This window comes from Antechinus flavipes, chromosome 2, assembly GCF_016432865.1.
Source record: "Antechinus flavipes isolate AdamAnt ecotype Samford, QLD, Australia chromosome 2, AdamAnt_v2, whole genome shotgun sequence".
NCBI classification, from domain to species: domain Eukaryota; kingdom Metazoa; phylum Chordata; class Mammalia; order Dasyuromorphia; family Dasyuridae; genus Antechinus; species Antechinus flavipes.
The window spans coordinates 541782110-541802413 of record NC_067399.1 but is presented as its reverse complement, the minus strand read 5'-3'; the positions used below and the strand labels follow the sequence as shown (position 1 = coordinate 541802413).

General features: G+C 38.2%; 1 protein-coding gene across 1 annotated transcript; it reads left to right on the top strand.

The window, feature by feature from the left end:
* Positions 1-6095: 6095 nt before the first annotated feature.
* LOC127547122 (S100P-binding protein-like) lies at positions 6096-7743 on the top strand. Its single transcript, XM_051973953.1, has one exon. The coding sequence runs from the start codon at positions 6309-6311 to the stop codon at positions 7545-7547; it is 1239 nt and encodes a 412-aa protein (XP_051829913.1). The 5' UTR covers positions 6096-6308; the 3' UTR covers positions 7548-7743.
* The last annotated feature ends 12561 nt before the right edge of the window (positions 7744-20304 follow it).

Here is a 20304-nt window from a genome sequence, read left to right as displayed (position 1 = left end):
ACTCATCCTCCTGGTGGAGATCATTTTCTCCAAGAAGGGCATAGCTGTGAGAAACCTCTCCGACTGGGCAGCCAGCACTTGATTAGACTCCTCATATTCACATGGTAGCTGCCCAAGTTGGAAAGATCCATTCCTCAGAGCCACTGTTAATTTGTTTCTGTTCAAAGAACTAAATACAGGGACTAACTCAGCTTTATCTTTTTGTATCCTTGGTGCTTAGCACAATGCTTTTTATATGTTAAAAACTTAATGCTGTTTATTCCACTCAAGTACAAAGCAAGAAAGGTGGACAGAAACTTAGATTCTAGTCTCAGGCTTAGCTAGGTAGCACATGTTCACATAGACACCATAGCTTTTGCTGGGGAGAGGAAAGGAATCTCCCCTCACTAGACATCCAAGGGAGAATTGACATTGACTGCATTTCAACAAAACGGAGAAAGCTTTCACTATTTCTCCTCTCTCTACCAAGTGGGCAGCTGGATGAGGTATAAGACCTTTGAGTCCAGTAAAAGGAATCCTGCTGATGGGTTTTGTTTGGCTCCCCATCTCCCTATAAGGGCTCTTGGCCTTCCTGAGAAGTCAGGGGACAGTGACAACCTGTGTTGTAATTAAAGCAGAGTGATACCAAGTGGCAAAGAGTCATCTACACACAACAGCAAGCTGTTTATATGGTCTTGCATGCGCAGTGTGCTATAGTTATATAAAGGCATTAGGGTATATAAGGCTGAGAAAATTTGGAATAAATGGACTCCATGTTTGACCATCCACATGAGTTCTGCCTCTTCACTTCTCTTCTAAGATCAAGGACTTGGGCTGGTACTGAGATCCTCTGGACGTCACAAGATCTAGCCTTTGGAAAACTTTGCTTTTGATTCCCTACGTTTGCCATTTTTATCTCCCCTTCTTACTGGGCAACACTTTGCCTTGTCCCTTTACAGATAGGTAGCAACTGTTTACTCTACTCTCCCCCTATAAAATATACTCTCAGAAAAGTATCTGATAAATGAATTGAAATCTATGTTCCCAATACTGAATCTTCACCAGCCAATCCTCCTTCTACCTTTTCTTCACACTCAGGCACTATGAAGACAACATATGGTATTTCTCAGGATCTTTGCATTTTCACGAAATTTTAAGTTAAATGAATGAATATTTATAGTAAGATCCAAATTGGGAGAAATCAGTAGATCAGGGAGGAAAATATTGTTGGCTCCCACCATTCTAATGATGTAATATACCTTCTAGGGAAGACAGCAATGATTTTGAGGTCTCTTGACCTTAGAGAGCTTCTGTTCCAACAATAGGTCAGTAATTCTAAATCTTCTGGCTTTGGAGTCTGCCTCAGGGAACTCCCACATCCAATCTAAGAATACTATCTTTCTAACAATCTGTCTCTCAACAAACATTACTGTCTATTGGTCAGTAATAACCAAATTCTAGAGACCACTCCTTGGTCCTATCTCTGGGCCATAAAATTAGCATATCTATAACATGAAGAACTAAATAAAAGTATTTCTTTGCTTCTGTTTATTTGCTAAATTCTCTTGGAATTTAGACCACTAGTAATGGCAGTACAATGACAATAACCTTTGCTCCTTGACCAGCAAATGGGTTCAAACCTGAAAATTCTTTTGAGACACCTCTTTACACTGGTTTGTGATCCCAACTTTTGGGGTTCCTTCCCAACTCAACACTATGTTCAATGACAATTATCATCTTTCAAGGTCTAGCTCTCAAGCTCTGTTTCCTTCTTAGATCATTCAGTCTACAGAATCATCTACCTTTTTCTGCTTTTCTAGTATTTTTCAAACCCAATGGTTAGTTAGGAGAGTGTCTACTTTAAACATATTCTTATCCCCTAATAGACATGAGAATGGTTTGTTCCAAAGGCCGTGAAGGAGCCTAAAAAAAGCTCTGTGGAACACTTAGAGCTTAGTCAAACACGGAAGATGCCAAGGGCATCCACTGGATCCTGGACCATCACCAACCATCATGACTTTTGCCTTGCCATTGGACTTTGATGAGTCTAGAGGAGAAAGTGAGGCTGACTAGGGTTCTGATAAAACTGGTAAAAGTGATTGCTAGGTACTTCCAGGGATCTTTCAGAGTTTGGGAAAGGGCAAAGGTCCTCATTTTCAAAAAAAGAGAAGAGAATGAAATCTGCAAACTATAGACAATGAGATAGACTTCAAGCTTTGGCCAGATTTTAGTAGGAGTTATTAATGGAATGGTTAGTGAAAATTTAGAAAAGAAAGAGTGATCATAGGAAGCTGGGATGGATTCCTCAAGAGCAGGTCATGCCAGACTACACCAATTTAACAGCATCACAAGCTGTGATGGAAGAAGGGGGATTGAGGAGGGAGATGATTTAGTTGGGTTTTAGTAAAACTGAACTTAACAAACACCAAAAACCAAGCATTTCATATACAAAGTAGAACAATAACAACAAAAAAGATTGAATAAAAACCATGACTATTTACTTCATATTGCTTATTGAAAAAAAAGTTTATGATAAATTTAACCTATCACTTTCAAAGCTGTCATCCTTCTCTGTGATTCCTTCTGAACTTCCTTCTGTACTCCTCTGGGCAATATTTAAAACGTTTCAATGGCATTCTCTTCATTTATACTTACTATACTATGTATCTCACTATATTATACATCAATATGCAATTGTTCTCTCATTTATACTATATGGTATGTATCCATATATACTATATATACATCTACATTGTATACACACCATGTATATGTACAACATGTATACACACACACACACACACACACACACACACTGTATACATCTTTCTCTTTTATTTATACCCTATGTGGGGTCCATATATAATATATATGTGTATATATCTTTTTATTTATATTATATGCCATATATCCATATATATATATACACACACACACATATAGCTTTCATTTATATATAGGCCATGTATCCACATAGAATATATACATGTGTATCTATATCTATTTCTATATTTCATTTACATTATATTCTAGGAATTCATATATACTCTATACACACATATATAATCTTATTTGTACTACATATAATATATATTATATATGTGTATATGCATGTATATCTCTTTCATTTATAATATATATCTAATATGTGCTTGACTATTTACCTGTTGTCTCTCTCATTAGAATGTAAGCTCCTTCAAAACCAGAAGTGGGTTTTTTGTTTTTGTTTTTTGTCATTTTTTAAACTTAGCATAGTGGCAGGCTCATAGTATAAGGCTTTATAAATAATTATTGACAGACTGACTGACAATTATTTCTCTGTTGTTTTTGTCTCACTTTGGAGTTCTACTTGCACATTACACCAATACCCAGACAAGTTTGATCAAAATATTGTTAATAAGCTGGTAGAATTGGGGACACCCTAAATGTTGGCAATTTGTTGACTAGTTTATGAAGAAGCTGGCTTCCAGCCCAGAGGAAGTGGGTAATTATGCCATGGTTCATGAAGCTCTATGAAATATTGTTACTGTATTTAAATTTTTGTTAGGTAAAATCAGCACAGCCATTTAAAAATGTTACTTTTCCCAGATAAGCTTATAAAGACTTAGGATTCAGATGTGGAAGGATCATATATTAGAGGTCATCTACTCCAACTTCTTCACTGAAGAGATGAAGGAACTAATGACTTGGTGAAGATAACTCAGCTAAGTGAATAATAGAGTCAGACCATGAAGGTTTTAGAAGGTAGGATGCACACTTAATCTTGAAAATATGGAAGTCCAACTTGAGGCTTATACTAAGAAAGAGAATGTTGCTGTCCCTGCAGCATTTAAGGAGAGGGTCCAGGTGAGCCATCTTTTTATTTTTCACCTGGTTTAAAATCCTCTGACCTTTACTATCATGCTTCAAGGATACATCCTGTAACATTGAACATCAGTACCTTATGCCCCCTGGGAACTCTCCCTCTCATTAGAGGATGGAGAAAGCCTCCCAAAATTCTCCATTTAAGGAAGAAGTCTAGGGCAGTCACATCTTCATCTCCTACAGAGTTGCACTCCATCCTTGCTCTTTATACTCTGTGGTCAGGTACTTTTTCCTCCCCCATCTCTTTATAGTTTTCTTTATGTTTTTTTCTTCCCTCCTTAGATTGTAAGCTCCTCCAGGACAGGAACAAATCTTTCTTTTTTTATTTTTATCTCCAGTACTTAGCATAGTACCTGGCACATAGTAGATACTTAATTGATTGGTTGGTTGTCCTTTGTGCTCAAAGAGGATCAAAATAGCATCACTTTGTTGGGGTCAAAGTACAGTGTGGCTGTGGCTGATCAAACCAACATGAGCTCTTGAAGGCTCTACCACAGGTTGGGCATAAATAGTCCATATGAACATTTGGAATGGAGATGTCTCTAAATTCACACATCTTATATTTCTTTTGGGTTAATTCAATTCTGCTTTGTTCATAGAGATAGCACTTTCTCTGATGCAGGCACACCATGCTGGATAGTCCTATCACAGTGTCTCCATGTCAATTGGGTCCAAAGTTCTTCAGAGACCTTGAAGAGTGTCTTTGTACTTATTCTTCTGACCTCCATGTAAATGCCTTCCTTGCATGAGTTCTCTGTAAAACAGTCTTTTAGGCAAATACATTGGGGCATTGGAACAACATGGCCAGCTCATTGGAGTTACTCTCTGCAGTAGAGTTTGAATGCTTGGCAATTTAACTTGAGAAATGACCTCAGTGTCTGGTACCTAATTCTGCCAGGTGATCTTCAGAATCTTCCTAAAACAATTCAAATGAAAGAAATTCAGTTTCCTGGCATGGCACTGACATACTGTCCAGTTTCACAGGCATACAACAATGAAGTCAGCACAAGTTCTGTATTACTTCAATTGGGTAGATAGTCTAATACTTCTCTCTACATTTTTCTCTGTAGCCTCCCAAACTTGTCTGAATTAGTTCTGACAATGCATGTGTCAACCTCGTTATCTATGTGTAATCCCTGGAAAATCCCTTCAAGATAAGTGAATTTATCCACAGCATTCAAAATTTCTTGATTTGCTATAACTGATGGTTCCATATATTGATGATGTGGTACTGACTGGTGGAGAATCTCTGCTTTCTTGGTGAAAATTGTTAGGCCAAAATTAACCCAGGCAGCAAAGAATCAATCCCTACTGTGTTATATCTCAGCCTCAGAAGCTGCTTTAAATGTTCAATCGTTTGTGAACAAAAAGTCATGCACCAACTCTCCCCCACTTTAGTCTTGGCTTCTTGCAGCCTTTTCAAGTTAAATAATTTACTGACAGTGAAGTAGCTGATCTTAATATCATTTTCATCCTCACTAAAGGCATCTGACAACATCAAAAAACAACAACAAAATAAAATATCATGATAAAAAGTATGGAAGTAAGCACTAACCCTACCTTCACTTCATTTATGACTGGGAAAGTGTGAGACCATTATCCCTTCTCCATTATCCCTTGCAAGCATGTTCATTGAGAAACTGGTATACCATACTGATGAATTTCTCCAGAAAACCAAGTTTTACCAGGTTCTTCCACAAGCCCTCATAACTGAAAATGTCAAAGGCTGTGGTCAGATCAACAAACATTGTGCTTAACAAATGTTTATTGACTGACTTTGTCACATTTGGAATCTTTTAATTTCAAATCCAGTATTGTACTCCTCTGACTTATTTTCCAATCTGACCATCCTCACTTTCTTGGATTTTGTCTCACTGATTATGATACCCTATGATACCATACATACTGTATGGAATAAACTTATTTACTCTTTGGCAAAAAAAAATTTTTTTTCCTCCCAAATAGGTCAGTGCTTTTGTACATTGTAATTATATTTCCATGTATGTCTATATATTTATTTTCTTTTCAAAGAGATCTCATTTTAGGTGTATAACCTCTATATGAACCAAGGTACTTACAAAGATTTCTCCAAAAGCTTATAATTCTTGTTAATCTTAGGGGGTGGGGTGGGGGAGGGTCAGGAGGGAAGGTGGGACAATCAGCATTGTGACATCATCTATCTGAAAGCTCTCTCCTCTGGTCACTTCTGACCATAAAGCACTCAGCTCAATAGGGGGAGCATTGCTGAGAAGGAGTGCAACAAAATGGCGCCAGGGGCCAAGGGAGGCCTGTTTCTGTGGCCTTCCTGAGGTCTCTTGGAAGCCACAAACAGGGAAACCTCTTAGGAAAACTGTCCCTGGTCTCCTGAATTCTATTTCCTGAAATGCTATTTCTTAATAGCCTCAGCTAAAGCAAGAGGACGCTTTTACACTTGATTCTGTACCGGAAAGAGGAATTAACTCATCATGTCAAAGGATTTGAGCGGCTGCTTAGAATCCCCTACCGGTTGTGATAGTTCAGGGTCTGGCCAACATCTTCTGCCTGTTCCAGGTACCTCTTGGGCTACATCAGGACAGGATGAAGATGATTTAGATGACTCCTTACTGGAACTTTCAGAGGGAGAAGAGGATGACAGTCCCTTCAGTTACACTGAAGAAGAGATTCAGGAGCTTTTGAAGGATGATGATGTCCTGAACGATCAGTCCTCTTTGGGTGGAGGGCTAAAAAGTGCAGGTGGTCAAATGGAGAAACTGGGGAGGGATAGTTGTGTGTCACTTGACTCTCCCCAAGATATAAATTCACCTTGTAGCTTGGAGCTTGGAGCTGGGCCAGCCAGCAGCATCCTCCAGCTACCACAGGTAAGTACACCAGCTAGTCACAGCCTCATTCCCACCAAACTGTCTAGCAGACCCTCAGCACCAGAAAAGAATCTTTTGAAAGTAACCACTGTCCCACCATTTAAGCCAATCGTTTGGAATGGTATCTTTGGAAAGGATAAGATGGAATCTTCCAAAGGCGCCTGCAGGAATGCAGACCGCTTCGGAAGACCTTCCCACCTGGGGGAAGATGGGAACAAGGATAGCACTAGTCGTAATAATAGCAAACCTTTGACTGGGCATGAAGAAACCACCTCTGCTAGCTCTGTTTGGGAAGGACCTTTGTCTCCTTCCAAAGGTAACCCTCAACATATGGTCTATGGGACCAAAATGCCTTGGCGAGATGTGCCTACCCCCTTAATCTCTCTGACCTTGGAACAGACAGGTAGCCCCTCTGATGGGAAATTATCTCTGGGGAATAGGAGACATAAAATCAGTGGTGTAAGCCGGTCCCCAGCTGTTCCCTCATCATCGGGCAAACGCATCATCCTAGACAAAGATTCTGGGAAAATGATGGCTCATGAGACAAGAGTAAGCAAAATCACCCCACTCCTACCAACCAGAGCAAGGAGTAAGTATCCGAGATTTTCACAAGTGGAACTAGAACCGAAGATGTCTACATCTTCATTCAAGAATGGCGTCACTCGTGTGCCAAAACCTAGGGCTCTTCACCAGGGGTCCTTAGGTGAATTGTATGCCTTGATGGACCAAGTCGCTAGTGTGGAATATCAGATCCAGAATCGCAGGTGGCAACACCTTTCAGCCCTCACCATGATAAACTACCCCCGATTCAGACAGAAGCCTCTACAGAGGTACAGCCTCATTTAGTGGATGGACAGACCTCACAGAGCCATTGTGGGTCTCAGGGCTTTGGGTCAGTTCTAATCATCTCATCCCCTCAGCTATGAGGGGACAGCCCCTTCTCCCCCTTCAGTGCTCAGAGGAATTTTTATTCCTTTCTGTCTCTTGTGCTTTATAGATTTTGAATTCTTTTATTTTAATAAGATGTTTTTTCAAGATCTTATCACCTTTGTATTTTTTCCTTGACTCCTTTTTTTTTTTCTCTTGATTCCATTTTGGAAGTGCCCAGTTTAAATTCAGTCTACTTTGTAAGAGGTTCTCAAGTTTCTTTAGCAAGGTGGTGTGTGTTTTTAATGTAAAGTTCACTTAAAATGGAAGGTAGGTGTCTCCCTGGGGCCAATATCTGGCTTTAAGCAGAGTACTCCTTTTCCATGTAGAGAAGTTTACAAGATAAGGCATTCCAAACCTTTTCTCTGAGGGACCATAATATCATAGGATCACAGCTATGAGATGAAAGGGATTTCAAAGCTTATCTTGTTCAAACTTCTCATTTTATAGGTGAGAAAACTGAAGCTCAGGGACATTAAATGAGGGATTAGTATCCTGAGTTTTTAACTCAAAAATTCCTTTAAAAAAACAAAACAACAAAAAAAAAACTTTTAAAATTACCAAACCAAACTTTTAGTATTAAATGAAAGCAGTTAAAAGGAAAAGGCATAGCAAAACATATAAATTCCTTTGTTATATTCTCTTAGCTGCCATTGTCTGATGACTTTTCATTTTTATTAGTTTCATTTTGGGGAGAAAAAAGAGGCAAAAAAAAAAATCTAGCTCTAAAGGTCAAATTTACGATCTTGTTCTAATATTCACTAGCTGTGTGACCATGGATAGATTACTCCATTTTTCTGAACTTCATCTATAATGATAAAACCCTTATTATAAATATTAAGTTTTGAAAAACACTTTATAAGCTTATCATTTCATTCAAATCTCACATCAATCATATGAGGTAGATAGTTCAGATATTTTTTTAAAACAGATTTTTGTTACTTTACATCACCTGGATCTCCCTTTGCATCCCCTTTTACCTCCTAGTTGTTCCTTTCAAAGAGCCGTCCCTTATAAGAATTTTTAAAAAAAGATTAAAAAGTCAGCAGAAAAAACAATACATTGAAAAATTGGACATAATATGCAATGTTCATACTTGGAACCCCCTTGTCAAAGAAGTGGAGTTGACTAATATCTCCTTTGGAGTTAAAATTATTTTTGTAATTTTGCCACATTCCTTTTTGATTATTTTGTGGTAGTAGTTCTTTCTTTTAACCTTTTTACTACAGTATTACTATCCTTATCTTACACATGGAGAAACCTGAGGTCAAAAGAAGTGAATCAACTGCTTTCTAGTCCCACAGCTAGTTAAGTATCAGAGGCAGTATTCAAATCCAAGTCTATCTTTTTTTTTTTTTTTAATTGGAAGGTCAACTTCAAAAAATAATTTTATTGTAAATATAGTCATATAACATAGTAAGGAATAACAGATGAACAACCCGGTTGTATTGTAATCTTTAAAATCATACTAGATTCAGGAAGCAAATACAACTTTGTTGTAGAAATCTTTTGTGGAGGATTTTTAGGGGACAATAGAGCAAAAAGGAAAGGCAATCTGCACTAGGAAAGGAGTGCTTGGTTTTTAAAAAAATGTTTTAATAATGATAACTTTTTATTGACAGAACCCATGCCTGGGTAATTTTTTACAGCATTATCCCTTGCACTCACTTCTGTTTTGACTCTTTCCCTCCCTCCCTCCACCCCCTCCCCCAGATGGCAAGCAGTCCTATACATATTAAATATGTCACAGTATATTCTAGATACAATATATGTGTGCAGAATCGAACAGTTCTCTTTTTGCAGGGGAGAAAAACAAAAATGCAAACAGTTTACATTCATTTCCCAGTGTTCTTTCTTTGGGTGTAGTTGCTTCTGTCCATCATTGATCAATTGAAACTGAGTTAGGTCTTCTCTTTGTCGAAGAAATCCACTTCCATCAGAATACATCCTCATACAGTATTGTTGTTGAAGTATATAATGATCTCCTGGTTCTGCTCATTTCACTTAGCATCAGTTCATGTAAGTCTTTCCTAGCCCTTCTATATTCATCCTCCTGGTCATTTATTTTATTTTATTTTATAATAACTTTATATTGTCAGAATCCATGCCAGGGTAATTTTTTTTACAACATTATCTCTTGCACTCTCTTCTGTTCCGATTTTTCCCCTCCCTCCCTCCACCCCCTCCCCTAGATGGCAAGCAGTCCTATATATGTTAGATATGTTGCAGTATATCCTAGATACAATATATGTTTGCAGAACCGAGCAGTTCTCTTGTTGCACAGGGAGAATTGGATTCAGAAGGTAAAAATAACCCGGGAAGAAAAACAAAAATGCAAATAGTTCACATTCGTTTCCTAGTGTTCTTTCTTTGGGTGTAGCTGTTTCTGTCCATCATTTATCAATTGAAATTGAGTCTTTGTCAAAGAAATCCACTTCCATCAGAATACATCCTCATACAGTATCGTTGTCGAAGTGTAAAGTGATCTGGTTCTGCTCATTTCACTTCTGCTGGTCATTTCTTACAGAACAATAATATTCCATAACATTCATATACCACAATTTACTCAGCCATTCTCCAATTGATGGGCATCCATTCATTTTCCAGTTTCTAGCCCTTGCACTTGTAGCCAGTACAAAGAGGGTTGCCACAAATATTCTTGCACATACAGGTCCCTTTCCCTTCTTTAGTGTCTCTTTGGAATATAAGCCCAGTAGTAGCACTGCTTGATCAAAGGATATGCACAGTTTTGTAACTTTGGGGGCATAGTTCCAAATCGCTCTCCAGAATGGTTGGATTCGTTCACAACTCCAACAATGCATCAGTGACCCAGTTTTCCTGCATCCCCTCCAACATTCATCATTATTTTTTCCTGTCATCTTAGCCATTCTGACAGGTTTGTAGTGGTATCTCAGAGTTGTCTTAATTTGCATTTCTCTGATCAATATGATCAATAGTGATTTGGAACACTCATATGAGTGGAAATAGTTTCAATTTCATCATCTGAAAATTGTCTGTTCATATGCTTTGACCATTTATCACAAATCCAAGTCTTTCTGAGATTATTCATGTTTGAGACTATGATTCTCTTTGGGGTTTTCTTGGCAAAGATGCTGGAATGTCTGTCATTTCCTTCTCTAGCTCATTTTACAGATGAGGAACCTGAGGCAAACAGGGTGAAGTTGACTTGTCTAAGGTGTCACAGCTAGAAAGTCTAAAGTTAGATTTGCACTCAGGAAGATGTCTTCCTGACTTCAGCCTTGGCTCTCTGCCTATTATACCACCTAGCTGCCTTCACTCTGCTGACTGGAAGATAAGAGAAATGGTCCTCTCATCAGTGATTCCCACCATTTTTTGGTTGCTCAAGAATCTTTTAACAATAACAAAAGATGTATTGTGATTTAATATGCTATTCATAGTATTCTATAATTTACTGCTTGATGCATTGGAGAATGTTTAGCATACACCCTTTGTACCATTGAACTACAATGGGAAGTACCAAATTAGCTTTCTGGATACATAGTTCTAAATTCTTGAGTCTTTGAGAAATCAGTGGTAAATTGTTGAATGAGATAATGGCTGTGAAGATATCTCAAAACTATTATGAGAACTAAGGGATTAAAATACTTCTTGAAACCTCAGAGAGGATTAAGTGGACTAGAAGTGTGTTTCTCATTGTTTCCCAAATCAAGGAAGTCACTGTCCCCAATTTTTCCTTCCTTGCTGCTTCTCTGGTCAGAGTAATCTTGGCTGTCCCACAGAGTGCTGACTTTGAAGTCCTTTGGGAGACACAGAATCTTAGAAGCATAGAATATCAGAGCTGGAAGGAACTTCATTGACCAGCTAGTTCAGCCTCTTTCACTTTGCATGATTTGGCAGCTATGAGGCGATACTAATAATCATCTCTTTATCCTCCAGTGGCCCTGGGCCTGAAAGGAAATTGGCCTGACTGCCCAGGCCTGGGAGGCAGCCCTCTGTCGGCTTGGAGCTGAGCTCTGTTTAACATGCATCTCACCATAAGTTCTGTCTTGTAGGGTTTCCAGTAAGTGTCTCAGGGAGAAGAGCTGCTCTGTGTGAGCTTGCTGGTCATGGTGACAGGGATGAGACTTGGCCCTGAAAACATAGGCTGGCCATAGGAGCTAAACCTTGGGGGATTTCCTGAGCTGGGGTGGGCCAGGATGTGTGGCTTCTCACTTTCCAGTCACTGATATTGCACAACTGTAAAATCACTGGGGAAGTTGGATGGCTCAGTGGGAAGAGTGTATTGCGCCTGGAAGTCAGGGAGACTTGAATTCAAACCTAATCTCAGACACTTGTATGAATCTGGGCAAGTCACATCTACTTCAGTTTCCTCAATTGTAAAGTAGGGATAAGAATATCTCTCACAAGGTGGTTGTGAGAAATAAGGTAATATTAGAAAAAGTGCTCAGCATAGTGCCTGGCAAATAGTTGGTGCTTGAGAAAATGCCTACTTCCTTTCCTTTCTTTCGACCTTAATTGCAGTTTAGGAAACAACTTCTAAAAAAACAAGTGACTTACCCAATGTCATTCAGTTTGATAGGGACACAATAGGTACAATAGGAAGAACATCGAATTTGTAATCAAGACATATGGGTTCAAACCTCAGCTTTGACATTTTAACACCTACCTATGTTAACCAAGTTACTCCGTTTTGGCCATCAGTAAAATAAGAGGTTAGACCTGATCAGTGGTTCTCAAATTTTTGTTCTCAGTAGCTTTCTACTTTTAAAAATTATGGCGGGTCTGTCCAAAGAGATTTTATATGTTATATTTATAGAGGCTTGCCATATTAAAAACTAATTTTGAGTTTATAGATCTTAAAGATCTTATAGTTTATAGATTATAGATCTTCTGGATTACACTGAGATCCTATGGACTAGATGACCTTTAAAATCTATAATATTATGAATACACAACCTACATGGGTCTCCGTTTCTTCATTAGTAAAATGAAAAAAAAAAAAAGGGGGGGGGAGACTATTTAACCTGGAAGGTCTTTTCCAAGCTAAATCTATAATCTTATGACATCTCAACCTCTGGATTTCAATTTTCTGTGAAAAATAAGGTATAACCTCCAGGGTTTCTGCTACTTAAGATTCTTATGACCCCAAGTGTTTGGAGTTCCCCTCCAGAGTTCCCTTTAGGACACCACTGCTTCCTCATTCAAGTTTTTCTTTTCATTTGTTTATCAAATCATTTTTTTTCTAGGCTAGAAGGGGAGGAGGAGATACAGAGAAAAGAACAAGCCCCTTTTCTTTTCCCTTTAAGAGCTTAGGGTTTAGCTGGGGGAATTTCATGTACAAAAAGCTATAAATTGGCCCTTTACACCCCATGATAAAAGTGTTTAGCATTTGCAGGCTTCCTCTACAACAGAAATATCAGCTGTCTTTCTCGTCAGGTCCTTGTATCTTCTCTTTGAGATGGAGGAAGATAAGGGAAGACTGTTACTTTGGAGAGGGCCTGGCTCTCAGCTGATGACAAAGCCATCTTCTCAGGTAGCCAAGCCCTGGGGATAGGTGTTTTTGTTAGGGAGGATGTATCTGCGTCAGCATCTCCAGGGATAGCAATTTCTCAACCCCAAGGGAAGCTGGGGAGTTTGGCAGAACTGGAATTGGGAAAAGAAAGAAGTTAGGTTCAGATGGGGCAGGCAGAATTTCATGCTGGTTCAAAGAAGGGGTCACAGACATAGCTCTATTTAATGCATTCAAAGGTCCTAGAGTCTAGATCTCAGAATTGAGAGGTATCTTATGAAATTAGTACTACCTCCTGCATGGTAAAATAGTATTCCTATCCTTATAAGTACTGCCACTGGTAAAGTATCTTCAGTTGTACAGAGTGCTTTGTAAACATTCCATATAAGGATGGTAATACTATTACGCTTGAGTGCTTCCCACATTCCGTGGGAAGTTGGTGATAACTATTATCCCCATTTTAGAGATGAGGAAAATGAGGATCAGAGATATTAAGTCACTAACTGAGGATCACTGGTAATAAGAATCTTGAACAAAAGATTTGAATTCAAGTTTTCCTAATCGAAAGTCTAGTACTTTTATCATTTCCTGATAAAGTAAATCATTTCCTGATGAAGTAAATGAGCCTCAGGTTAAATGAGCTATCCAAGGTCATAAGGTTAGTGGAAGGAATGGAAATTAAACCTGAGCTGTCCTGCTTGCTCCTTTTGGGCTTCTACCATATCACATTCCTGAAACTACTTCCCTATCTCTGTTTCAGGTCAGGTATTGACAACCTTCTAAAGAAAAAAAAAAAGTAAATCCAGGGTTTGTTTTTTAATCACAGTAGATGCATGTCTGAAGGAAATAACCTTATTCAGGAAGAGGGATTTCTTAAGTAAAAATAATGCTTAAATGATAAGCTATGGTAACAAAGACCATATGAAAATAGAAATAAATTTATAATTTGGTGTCAGGGAAGAATAACAAGAGATGGAAATTCCTATAGCAGAAAGGACTTTGAATGGGGAATTGTGGGGAGATGAGATGGGGCAGCTAAGAGGGTGATGAATAGAGATGGTTTCCTTAGAAAAACATATCTACAAGAGGAGCAACCTGCTGTAGTGGGAAAATGCATGGGATTGAGAGGAAAATTATCTAATCCCAGTTTACTACTTTGAGTTAACATTTCCACATTAGTCAAATGTTAGGCAAGGTTGTATTGATGGTCTTTAAATAAAAAAATTCTATACTTTGCGCTATAGGCATAACTTTCTAAAAACTAACATTATTCTAATCTAACACTTCTGCATAGATAGTTCCAAACTTGACATGTCCTCGGATATCTCTGGAATATAGGACTCTTAATTTTTAGGAATGAGTAAAGGAATAGTGGCACAGAGAATAGTGCTGAGTCCACTAAATATATGATCTTAAGCAAGTTACTTAATCCTTTTGCCTCAGTTTCCTCATCTGTCAAATGAGCTGAAGAAGAAAATGGTAAACTTCTCTAGTATCTTTGCCAAGAAAACCTCAAATGGGGTCATGAGAAGTCAGATGTGACTGAAATAACTGAACAAATCATTTGTATCCCTATCCCTTAGTATAGTGACTAGGACTCAATAAACATTAAACTATTATGTGCCATGACTGTACTAAACTCTGGAGGTACAAAAAGAAGCAAAAGACAATGCACAATCTAAGTGTTCACTCTAAGGAGGAAGACAACATGCTAACAAATATATACAAAATGAGCTATTTACAGGATAATTAGAATACAAAAAATAAAGCATTGGAATTAAGAGGGGTTAGAGAAGGTGAGAGTTGAGACTTAAAGGAAGTCAGAGGAGTAATTGAAGTGAAGGAGGGAGAATGTTCAAAGCATGGGGAAAGTTAAGAGAACGATCAGAGCTGAGAGATGGGGGTGTGTTTATGGAACAGCCAGGAGACCAGTGCCACTGGATAGAAGAATACATGTTGGGGAATAAGGTATAAGACAAAAGATGGAAGGGGACCTAGGTTGTGAAGAGCTGTGAATGCCAAACATCATTTTGCATTTGCTCTTGGCGGAAGTTTACTGAATAAAAGGGTAAAATGACTGGGCTTATGCTTTAAGAAAATCATTTTAGTGATTGAAGTGGTGATGGAATGGAAAATGGATTGCAGTGAGGTGACTTGAGGCAGGCAGACCCACTAGTAGGCTATTAAAGTATTAAAATGTAGAACATGTGACCCTGGGCAAGTCACTTTAACCCTAATGACCTCAAAAAAAATGTAGGGTGATAAGAAACGTTAGAAGAGGACCTGCTTAAGAGCTATAACAAAGATGATATCTGCAGTCCTTAGCAGCAGATTGGACTTGGGGGACAAGAGATTGTGAAGAATCCAGGATATCTGAACTGAAATGACTGAACAACAAATTATTTGTATCCTTATCCCTTAGCACAGTGACTAGGAATCAAACATTAATCTGCCCTCTACAGCAATAAAGTAGGAGGGAGAAGAGATTAGGGGAAAAGATAATGAGTTCTGTTTTGGACATACTGATTTTAAGATGTCTAGTTGGATATCTGAAAGGCAATTGGAGATGCAAGATTAGAGGTCAGTAAAGAAATTACATCAAGGAAAGATAGATTTGAGAATCAACAGCACAGAAATGGTGATTAAATTTAAGAAAGCTGATGAGGTCACCAAGTGAAGTAATAAAGAGAAGAGGCTCTAGAAAAGAACCTTGAAGGAAATCTATAATTACAGGGTGTGATCTAGAGGAGGATTTAGCCAAAAAGATAGAGAAGGAGCAGTTAGATAGGTAGGAGAAAAATGAAAAGACAACAGTAACTGGAAACCTAGAAAGAAGAGAGGATTGAGGAAAAGTGATACTCATCAGTGTCCTGTCAAAGGCTGCAGAGAAGTCAGAGAGAGAATTAGAAAAAATGACTGAATTTGAAAATAAAATCATTAGTAACTCTGGAGAAAGTAGTTTCATAGGAAGTCAGATTGTAAGAGGTTTAATTAAAGGAGAGAAAGAGAAGGCATTTTTTCCCCAATGTATTTAGCTACAAAGAGCAGAAGGGATATAGGACAATAGTTAGCGGGGTGGGAAGATTGTGAGGTTTTTTCCCTCTTTCAGGAGAGACATGGGCATGTTTGTAGAGTAAGGAATGAGCCAATAGAGAGGGAGAGATTGAAAATAAGTAAAAAGAGTAGGATGATAGAGGGCAATCTGTTGGCAGAGATGAGATGGAATGGGATTATTTGAAAAAAGAGGGGTTAGCTTTGCTAAGGATTAAGACCACTTTATCACATGAGAAAGAAGAGGGAGCTCATAGTTATTCCAAAGATACTGAAGATGTTACTCTAAAGTTACTCCAGTATCCACTTCTCCATCTCATTTTCTAGATGTGGAAACTGAGGCAAACAGGGTTAAGTGACTTTCCCAGAATAATGAATCGAGGATCTTTGCCGAGAGAGTGAGGGAAGGAGGAACCATGGGAAATTTGAAGTGAGATGAAAAGCCATTGTGGAATGAGCCATTATGGAATACTTTATCACTCTCAGTGAGCATTTATTAAGTACTTACTGTGTGTCAGGTGTTGTACTGAGCAATGGGATACAAAGGCAAAAAAAATAATTCTTGGTCTCAAGGAACTCCTACTCTAATGGGAGAGACAATATGTAAACAACTAAACAAGAAGATATAGACAATAAATTGAAGTAAACTTAGAGGGAAGGCACTGATATAAAAGAGGACTGGGAAAAGTTTCTTGTGAAAGGTGGAACTTTGGGGAAGAAGGAAAAGAAATATTTATTAAGCATCTACTATATGCCAAATGCCGTGTTAAATACTTTACATCCTCACAACAACCCTGGGAAATAGATGGTGCTATTATCCCCATTTTACATTTGTGGAAACTGAGGCAGACAGAAATGAAATTATTTTCCAAGGGGTCACACAACTAGAAAGTATCTGTAGGCCTGATTTGAATCCAGGACTTTCCGATTCCAAGCCCACAATTATATTCATTGAGCCACTTAGCTATCTATAGCTGAGGCAGAGATGGAGAATTACAAGTTTGGGAGGTAGTCATTGAAAATGCCTAATGCTGAAAGGAATCTTGTTTGAGGAATTTAGAATATGTGGAAGAGATAAAGTATAAGAAGTATGGAAATACAATGAGTCAGGTCACGTAGTTCTTCAATTGCTTTCTGTCATGCTGGAGACTGCATGATTCTATTTGGGGTTTTCTTGGCAAAGATACTGGAGTAGTTATTCCAAAGATACTGAAGATGTTACTCTAAAGTTACTCCAGTATCCACTTCTCCATCTCATTTTCTAGATGTGGAAACTGAGGCAAACGGGGTTAAGTGACTTTCCCAGAGTCACACAGCTAGTCATTGTCCTAGCTATCCCATTGAAGAGGTGAAATAGGCATCAGGAGTGGTTTTGGGAGAGCAATAGATTTGGGAGAGCATAACTGAAAAAGAATATTATATAAAAGTTTGAGATATAGAGCAATCATGATAAGACATCCATCACAGGTTACTAAGATTTTGCTATTTTATTATGTAAATATAGCACACAGGATTTAACAAGGAAAGGGGCTTTAACACTTAACAAAGGGGAAAGACAAATTCCTTAGTGGAACTCACAATTAATCAGGTTGGAAGAAGACATTAAAGAGAAGATGGCAGAAAATGGAAGTATGCCATTGATTGGTGGACTAAGCCAAAAGGTATTTAGTACTCTAAAAGAGTTAATTATTTTAACTAAATAGCTAAAAAGCCCCAAACTATTTGGGCTTTATTTTCCACAGTTTTGTGGTTAGGCTATAGAGGGAAGCCATAAATTAGAATAAGAAAAATAAAATAAGTGTATACAAAACCTAAATAAGGTGAACTCAGAAGGGAGATATAATTAGGGGTAGAGACTCAAATGGAGGAATTAGGCTCTTCGGATAGACTATAACCTCTATAGTACCTAGTCAACGGGGAATGAGGAGAAAGACTTGCTCTTTGGGGACAGTGTATAAAAAGCCATGGTCAGATGATTCAGATTTTGGATACCCAGTCTTGCAAGATTATGAATAAAAATTCTTTCCTGACTTCATTGGGTTTGTAAAATTCTCGGTAAGATGCTTGTCTCTTACAGCTATAACAAGGAAAAAGAGACCATGAGTTACCTATAGCTAGCTCACAATTAACAAGGAGGAAGAAGCCATTAAAGGGAAGTTGCTATGAGGTGGGAGAGAGTACCTCATAGTCCTGAGTAGTTAGCAAAGATTATAGAGGATAATATAATTTCTGGGATTTCTGATTAGTTAAGTGGGGTTTCTAGAGAAACGGTTTCCCCTTCTCCCCCAACTTGTCTCAGGGAGTATTATAATCCTATCATGCTTTAGGCTTTCCCTGCTAACATCCACCTTGATATTCAGTTTCTCATCATTTTAGGAAGAATTTCCAAAACCAATTAGAGAATTTGGAGGTAATAGGGAGCCACTGGAATTTATTGAATGGGGGTATGAGTGGGTGATATGGTCAGATTTACATTTTAGGAAGATTCATTAGGGGGAAAAACAAAACTTTATGGCAATCTTGAATAAAGCAACTTTAATAATATATAATATAATATGATATAGTTACATAGTTTAGAGTTAACATTCTTCTTTAATACAAGAATCAATTAATCTTGCAAATAAATTATCCGTCCTCCAATTCCTCTTCAATCTCTTTCCTCTAGGCCTTTCCTCAAACTGGTGGAAAGTGACCTGAAGTAATCCAAGGTTCCCTATTCTCTTCCAGGCCTAGGGGGAAAGGGGAAAGGATATACTTGCCTTAAGGTGGTTGAGAACAATACTGTAATCCCTTCTGAAGCTGTGAGAAAGTGATAACTTTGAGTCAAACCTATTTCCCTTTCTAAATTTGTTTAATCAATTTCCTGGGGTCATAGTTTTTGTTCTTGATTTTGATTTGTTCTCCTAAGAGAAAGGGGTGGGGGAATTTTAGTGGGGGGCTTTGTCTCTTGAGAGGTTTGATTCAATTACTGAGGAAGTTACCTTCCTTCTGGTAAATCTGGAAAGAACTTCAGAGTGGAGAAATAGTTCTTAATTTCAGTTGAACTGAAAGATTTTTAAAATATGCTTCCACATATCTACAATACTTTCCAATGCTAAATTCAATAGTCAAAGAGATATAAAAATTAGGACCTGGATCAATTATTTCCAAGATTTATTTCTTTCCTATTTTATCTATGATAGAGCTGAGATAAGGAGGAACATCCCATTCAGTTCAATTCAGTGACTATTTAAATTGCTGATATTTCTCTGGTACTGGGCTAGGCTTTGGGGAAACAGATTATAATGACATAGTTCCCAACCTCTGAGAGTCTGCATCCAGTTTGAGACAGGTTGCTGGTGAGGGGGGTGGGGGTGGGGGGCGAAGGGGAATGGGGGAGGAGAAAGAAAGGGAGAGAATAACAAGATCTTATTGGTCCATTGGCAACCACCAGGGAAAACTCATAGAGGATGTGGAATTGTGTGTGTGTGTGTGTATGTGTGTGTGTGTGTGTGTAGATCTAAATAGGACAGGCAAGGCTACCAGATTAGGGCGTGAGACACTGCCCAGGTGGGCCATCCTCGTGGTAGGATGACATGGGATACCCTGGACAGCTCAGGAATAGCACAGAGACACTGACACTCATTGGGGAAAGTGCTTCAAAGGAAGATAAGATTTACAAAGACCACTCCTCCAACTTTCAGAGAATTATAGATTATTTCAATCAATCAACTAGCATTTATTACTACTATATTCCAGAAAATTATATTAGGTGTTAAGGATACAAAAAACAAAACAAAACAAAAAAAAACTTTCAGCATTCTTAGGTATTGTTGGGGAAGATAACGCATATACATAAAATATATGTGATGTGGGTGCGGTCCCTTTAAGATTCCTTTCTTTCTGATTCCCAACCCCTCCTAGTTAATGAAATTACCTTTTGATTCACAAATCCTGGTCCCTTTGAATTCCGATAGAAGATCGGGACCTGTCCCATGCCCAACCGTGTTGGAATCCTTACAAAGTGTTAAATCATTAGAATTGATAGAGACAATAATTATCTAATTTAGCATGGTTCAGTATGATTGATCTGATCTTACAAGGGGAGATGTTATGAGCCAGAAGAAACAAGGTACTAAGTGTAACTGATAGCAA

Coding starts and splice junctions, on each gene's coding strand:
- LOC127547122 (XM_051973953.1), top strand. CDS start 6,309: ATGTCAAAGGATTTGAGCGGCTGCTTAGAATCCCCTACCGGTTGTGAT.